This window comes from Salvia miltiorrhiza, chromosome 4 (assembly GCF_028751815.1).
Source record: "Salvia miltiorrhiza cultivar Shanhuang (shh) chromosome 4, IMPLAD_Smil_shh, whole genome shotgun sequence".
NCBI lineage: Eukaryota > Viridiplantae > Streptophyta > Magnoliopsida > Lamiales > Lamiaceae > Salvia > Salvia miltiorrhiza.
Genome location: NC_080390.1, coordinates 32,744,023 through 32,751,114, shown reverse-complemented (window position 1 = coordinate 32,751,114; position 7,092 = coordinate 32,744,023). Strand labels below are relative to the sequence as shown.

The window sequence follows — 7,092 nt, the reverse complement described above, 5'->3', positions numbered from 1 at the left end:
TGTGTCAAAAGCCTTCTTAATGTCAATCTTACAGGCCATATTCTGACCATACGATGTACGTCTCATGCAATTAAACCCTTCGGACCCAAGCATGATGCAGTCATGCATAGATATCCCACTAATAAACCTGAACTGATTCGGAGTCACATACTTTACTGCCACGGTATAAAAAAAAATTTATATGAAACAAGTCACTATATGCATTAACCGTTCATCTTCAATTTTCAAAAGAACGTCTTCCTTCCATCGCGCGAAATTCTTCACCAGCTTCAACCCTACCTCCGATCAACACGGTATCCACCGTCGACTCCTCCTCTTCCGCAATACCTCCACCGTCGATCACTTCATCCCTTGCCATCTCCTCCGTTGAATAATCCGTCTGCCGCAATATCTCTCGCCATGCTTGAATCACGTCTGTTACTCTCTGCCACCAGAATCACGTTTGTCACTCTCAGCTTGAAGACCAAACTTGGTCTGTCTCTCCCTGCCATATCTCCGCCGACAAATCCCTCGCTGTCACTCCCTGCCGGCAGAGACAAGTGAGTAATCCTGGAATTCATCTTCTGATTTAATAATCTCTGAAAGTTTTTTCAAACTAGTCAAGCATTAGTAATCCGCTCTTGTGCCTCCGTCTAACTTGTATACTAAATCTATTTACTTATGTTTGGACTTCTGATGGTAAAATGCTGGCATGCTAAGTGTAAAGGTCTCTATATGTGTCTCTTTAGTCAGTTTGTAGAAATCTGGATTGACAAAAGTTGTTGGCTGAGGAATGTGCTGAGCAGAGTATATCTGGTGCGAAATTAATTGGAGTTATGTGTTTTTGTGTAGAACTTAGTAACTAGAGCACGCTATGAAATTCTTTCCTAAACATATTTCACTATGTCCAGGGGTGATACCTACAAGAAGTACTAAGATGGAAAATCTGAATGCAAAACATTACACTCCACTCTACTGTTGATCATGGTTACCGAGCTCTAAGAGGTATCACAAACAAACATAAAAGACAAAAATAGCACCATTGTCAATGAGAAGGACAACATTACAACATTAAAATGGCAGAATCTCAACTTTTCTTCTAAATTGTTTTTTGGATACAAAATCTAGAAGCATATGAGCATAAGAGGACATAGAACTTAGGTTTGAGACAACAACATTGCTCTGTAGTATATTTACAGTAAAATATGGTAATCTAGTTCCATCCCTATAATCTGCTCGGTGGCGAAGATGTTGGAGACGAGAACTGTCTCTCCCCTCCGAGCACCGGCATCGCCACTCCCATCTTCACTCTGCTCACGTAATTCTCTCTGCATGTCTGCCCCAACACTCCGTTCAAGTTGGCGTCCAACAAAGAGAATTTGAACCCCAGGTCGCGATGAGAAAAACAGTTGTCTTCTGTGATTCCGTAGTTGTGGATTCTGGATTCGTGGTGAGTAATGGGAACGACCTTAGCTGAGATCTTGAAGAGCCCCTTGACTTGGACGATGATGTTGTTAGTGTCGCTGCTCTTTTGATGGTGGTTGTCGCCGATTGCCAGGTGGCGCCTTGGGCGGCGGAGAGGTCGATGGACTCGCCGTCGAAGGAGAGGAAGAAGCGATCGACGATGCGGCGGTTTTTTGTGCGTCGATGAAAAAGCGGTGATCACAGAAGAGAAGGTCGATGGATTGGACCCAAGTGAAGTCTCTCTTCATGATCTATTGTTGAAAGATTGAAGGAAGAAGTTAGGATTTAATTAATGACTTGTTTCTTATATTTATATATTTTTTATTTTCTAATTCCAAGTGTACCACTAACATGGCACTTTGTCGGAACACGTTATTTACCGATGATCGAAATATTTTTGCGGGCATAAACAAGAAAAAAAATGAAACGATGGGTATTGTTTTATAATTATGTTTAAGGTGGGATATATTTGAGAAAACGCCCAAACGATGGGCCAAAAACTGATATTCACCCAAGATAAAATGGGAAAAGAATAAGAGAGAGAAAAGACAATTAAAAAAAAACTTGTAACTTCTTAGTTTTAAATTTAATTTTCACATAATATATATTGAATTAAACCTCTTGTCATAATTTTTAATTTAATATTTAGATTGGATATTTAACCATTAGTTGAATTACATTATCTTTGAAAAGAAAGAAAGAAAAAAAATGAGAAGAAAAAAAAATAGATAAAAGAATTAAAAATTGTAGGATGGGCCGTGAATTGTGGAAGAAAAATAAGCATCCTAAAGTATGAAAAACTAAAATTTTTAAAAAATTATTGTAACAATAGTTGTATTTTTATATACTCTTTCAGTCCACAAAAAAATATTCTTAGTTAGGGACGGTACGAGTTTTAATAAAAGTGGTTATTGTATTGTGAGTGGAGAAATGGTCCTACTATAATAATAATTAATTGTATTGTGGGTGAAGAATATGGCCCACCATGTGATAGATAGTTTTCAAAAATAGAAATGGACTAATTTTTGCGGACATCCCAAAATGACAAAAATGAACTATTTTTTGTTTACGGATGAAGTATTATATAGATTAGATATAGAATGATGTTAGATTTTTATAAAGAAAAGAAAATTAAATAAAACTAAAATATAAAAATAAATATAGAAAATATAATAACAAAATAAAAGAAAATCAAAAGATAAAATGTTAATAAGCAAAAAAAAAAAATCTCATTTTTGTTCAGTGTGTATAAAAAAATGCTCATTTTTATAAATACAATCACTCTATTGCCAAGGCCATAGATGTGGATGAATTTGTTTTGTTTTAGTGAAAAGTCTTACACAAGTACGGTCGTGTCAGATATATGTAGGAAATGATGATTTAGCCACGGACAAATAGATTTTTGCTTAGTGCTACCAAACCGTTCACTTTTTAATAATATGTAAGGTGTTGTCACCTAAGCATAATTAATAATGATTGAGATATTAGGGGTAATTTAATTAATTTGGATATATAATACTACATATATTTATAAATAGTTAATTTGAATATTTTTCATATAGACTTAGTTCATATGAACATTTTAAATTTTCAACCAAAGATAAAAGTAATAAGTGAAAAGCATGAGACAAAGAAAAAAAGTTTGATTGAGACTTCTGAATCCTATCATTTTTTTTAGAGTTAATTATCTCTAAATTCATAAACTTTGGTCAAATTTCGTTTTTCTTTACAATCTTTGAACTTGTGATTTAAAACCATGAACTATCAATTTTTCTGAAATTTCTCATTAGTCGTTTTTTTGGCAAAAATAGGACACACGTGGCACCGAATTTTGCCGACGTGGACTCGCCGGAAATAACTAAAACAACGTAGTAGTATATTAATAGAAACAACGCCGTTTCTTGTGCGTATTTTCCCCAAACCCTTGAGTCAGGCGGACGACGACGGGAAGACGGCGAATTTTAGCGTTCATCTCCTCAGACCATCGAGTCAGGCAAACGGCAACGTGAAGGCGACGACCTTAGCTCTACTGTCCTGCCAAGAGGGAGACGAAGGTTGGCACCCGCCTGAAGGCTTTGCTTGTCACCGGAGTTTAGAGAGAAGAGGGTTAATGACGACCTCATTATGGTCGATCAGACACGAGAGAGAGAGAGAGAGAGAGAGAGAGAGAGAGAGCAGAAGGGTGGCCAATTGGGGATCTAGGGTTTGGGGCAAAGGAGGCAGCACTGCCGTTTGAACTACGAGCGGTGGCAGTTGCCGGTGTGTGCGTATTCTGTGTTTTAGGGAGAGAAGTAGAGAAAAGGTGAGGAGTGTTGGCGGCGGCGCTCTTCACCGAAAAGGTAGGGACGACTGGTGTTGAAATACGCGTTGATGCCATGTTTTAAGTTATTTATACCACATCTAAAAATTCCGGCATCTATTTTTGCCGGAAATGCGACTCAATTGATAGTTCATGATTTTAAATCGCAAGTTCAAAGATTATCGGAAAAAAAATATAACTTGACCAAAGTTTATGAATTTAAAGGTAATTAACTTTTTTTAATGTTAAATATATTTTTAATATATTATAGTAGTATTAAATTAAAGTTCTTATCATTCTAAGAAATTATTTAATTTAATATATCTATTGAACCTTTTGTTATTAGTGAAACTATACGATTTTTTGAAAGAAAAACACCATGATTAGGAGGAAAAATAAGCATTGTTTGAGAGAAAAGAAAGAAAATGGAATGTGAGCAGGATTGAACCTTGCAATTTATTTTTTTAATAAAAAATTTAACGATAAAAGTAGTCTTTAAAATTGTGTTTTTATATATTCTCAAATGTTAATGTTAATGTTAATAATTATAATTAATACAATTAATTTTATTGTGAATTAAAAAATGAGCCATTACTTGGTAGTTGGTAGAATAATGGTGCGTTTACTTTGATTTCAAAAAATTTATTAGTAAAAGATGGATAAAAAAGATTAGAAAATAGTATTTTTTTTATCACACAAATAAAAGTCACACAGGAATTAATGGAGTAGTATTTACTAAAAAAAAAATCACACAAGTGCCAAATAAATGAATTTCTAAATATAAATAATTGGCATACCTACTAATACAGGAATTAAATTCAGTTCATTACTACTTTACTAGTCTCCAACTCCAAGAAATAAAAGTCGGGTAGACTTTTCTTTACGTTTTCCACAGACCAAAATTCAGCCAACAGCAAATTCTGCCAAAAGCTTCACACCGCAGCATGCCGGGCCCGGGCCCGCACATGATTTACGCCATCGGGTCGGGCCAAGGGCTGATGCATGTTTCGAACGGGAGATTCGGCCCTCACCACTGCGTTACGTACGCCATCAACGCCTTCTTCGGGCCGGATATAGGGTCCTTCTGCGAGTGGTTGAGCTCAATTATGGGTTCGGGCCGACTCTTGGGCTCCTCCGTCGAGCAATGGATCCACGACCCCTTCTACTACGCTTTGATTCTGGGATTCCCTCTTTCACTTCTCTACACCTGCCTTTCCCGCTTTCTTCTGCAAAGGGGCCTTCTTGATTCTTTTTCTGGGGTCAGTATGAAAGCAACACTCAATTATGATGATTTTTTTCTCAAAGTTTTTATCTTTTCTTTCAAATATTGGGAGATTTCTCATTAGGAATTTCCTTACATGGAATTCGAGGAGAAGGGTGTTTTGGTGGTTGTCACGCAATATTTGACACATTTAACTTTTTTTTGCATAAGTAGTAATACTAACTTGATATGTTTAACCATTGGGTTGGAATATGTTAGAAATTTTTTAGCTATCAACAACTCACAATCATACTCTTTGAATTCTGTGCAAGCGAATTTCCAAGGGAAAGAATCACAAGGAATGTGAATGACATTGAAAAAATTTTAATGCGTTGTAAATTAAAATTGATCCTAAATTTGTGGTCTTTTAGGTAGCTAACCCTAAAAGCAATTGAAATTTTGAGTTTGATGAAAATTCTGTTAATACTTTTGCTCCAACAAATGGAAATAATTTACAATGAACAGGGGTTGGTTGGTGATACACCTATATCTTGTATGCGGTTATGTGTTTACAAGCTATCTTGAATTTTGGTCCGGCTTAATTTTAAGGTTATATTTGTGTAATAAGAAAGGAAATATAGGAACCAGACTAGCCTAATTGTATGAAAACAATCAATTAAGGAATGCTCGAGTGGAAATAGTATTGGATCATTCTTCACTTGGGCTGTCTTTAGAGAATTGCAAAAGATTATGAAGTTCAAATTCAAACTGTTTTATGTATTCTTATCTCAGTTTGCAGTGGTGAAAGATATAGGATGCATGTGTATTTGAATCTCTTTATCCAGCTCTAACTTTAGTTCTTTATTAAGGATAATTTTGTTATAGTTTGAGGCTGCTCACTGAGTTTTCTGGATCAGGCGCCCCTAAACGTGAGGCAGTGCTTCTTGTTGATCTTTGCGGGATCTTTGTCACATTTTTTCTTAGATCATCTGTTTGAGGTAATGCTGCGTTCTTTTACTAAACTGAGGTTAGAATTAAAGGCTGCTCGATGTTTGATTATGACTAGTTTATCTCTATCTATGAACATTGCTATGCTAGTGAAGCTTTAGAGGTTTGGTTCTCTTACTCTGGAGCAAGTGCTCGTTGCTATGAGCCGTGCTTTGAAGTTTAATTTCATGTATTTACAGGAGAACGGGCATTCTTCCATGTATACTTGGATATTGAGCACGGGGTGGTGGAAAACCCGAGCACCAGTGAATCCTGATGCTGTTGTTGTTATCGGCCTTCTGTGTGCAGCCTTGATTGGAGGTTTTATATATATCTACAGGTTTCATGGAGGTGTTGTTTGTGAGTAAATTCTTTAGCATTGTGTAGATGTAGCAATAGCTATTCTCATGTTTCCGCCCTGTCGTTGCAGAGTGAAGCCCTTGAAGTCACCGGTGAGAAGGCAATATCACAAGTCGTTGAGGTTGACCTTGGTGGTCGCGGTTGCATACTGCTTGTGGTGCGCGACTCAGATTTATTTGGTGAGGCCTCGTCGTGCAGCTGTTGGCGAGGAGGCCGACTTGGGAGTTCTCGTGTTCCTGGGCATCTTCTTCTTCTTCCCTCACTGCCTATGCATACTGTCCATGAACGCCAGGGAGATGGTTGAACTCCCTCTTTGAAACTCTACAGAAAGCTCTGTTTTTCTTGGTTGCACACTTCATCTTTAAATTACAAATGTACATTAGCCAATATTTTCAACCAATCTAAAGCCCCCAATATTAAAAATTGATTAGAAAAAGAAACAATAATTAACAGAACTAAGTGTAAACACAATAGACATAAACACTATAATAGCAAATGACGTGACATCTTCAATTTTGTTTAGATAAGGAGAAAGGATGAAATTATCTCTACTCTCAATTTCAGGCTACTCCACATTACAATACATGTAATTTAAAAATTAAATATAACTAGTTTCTTTTTTAGATCGTCGAATTTCGACGAAAGATCATTTTGCTTTGTAGTAATTTATAGTTAGAACTTAGAAGCTATAGAAATAACTTCATACTCGTATAGTGATCAGATAAGATGATGAATCAAAATGATAAGGGTAGTACAATCCAACTATTCAAACTCATCTAAAATATACCCGTCTCAAACACAA

General features: G+C 36.3%; 1 protein-coding gene across 3 annotated transcripts; it reads left to right on the top strand.

Moving 5' to 3' along the window:
- Positions 1–4,555: 4,555 nt before the first annotated feature.
- Positions 4,556–6,690, top strand: LOC131021188 (uncharacterized). 3 transcript variants are annotated; one of them, XM_057950282.1, is made up of 4 exons: positions 4,556–5,001; positions 5,861–5,941; positions 6,131–6,270; positions 6,361–6,690. In XM_057950282.1, exons 1-4 carry the CDS (start codon positions 4,687–4,689, stop codon positions 6,605–6,607), a joined length of 783 nt encoding a protein of 260 aa, XP_057806265.1. In that variant the 5' UTR covers positions 4,556–4,686; the 3' UTR covers positions 6,608–6,690. The 3 variants fall into 3 exon arrangements, with proteins under 3 accessions (XP_057806265.1, XP_057806266.1, XP_057806267.1); XM_057950283.1 differs by having other exon boundaries at positions 6,131–6,281; XM_057950284.1 differs by having other exon boundaries at positions 4,560–5,001; positions 6,131–6,251.
- Positions 6,691–7,092: the final 402 nt, after the last annotated feature.

Coding starts and splice junctions, on each gene's coding strand:
- LOC131021188 (XM_057950282.1), top strand. CDS start 4,687: ATGCCGGGCCCGGGCCCGCACATGATTTACGCCATCGGGTCGGGCCAA. Junction 5,002..5,860: donor TTCTTGATTCTTTTTCTGGG/GTCAGTATGAAA, acceptor TTTCTGGATCAG/GCGCCCCTAAACGTGAGGCA. Junction 6,271..6,360: donor GGTTTTATATATATCTACAG/GTTTCATGGAGG, acceptor CTGTCGTTGCAG/AGTGAAGCCCTTGAAGTCAC.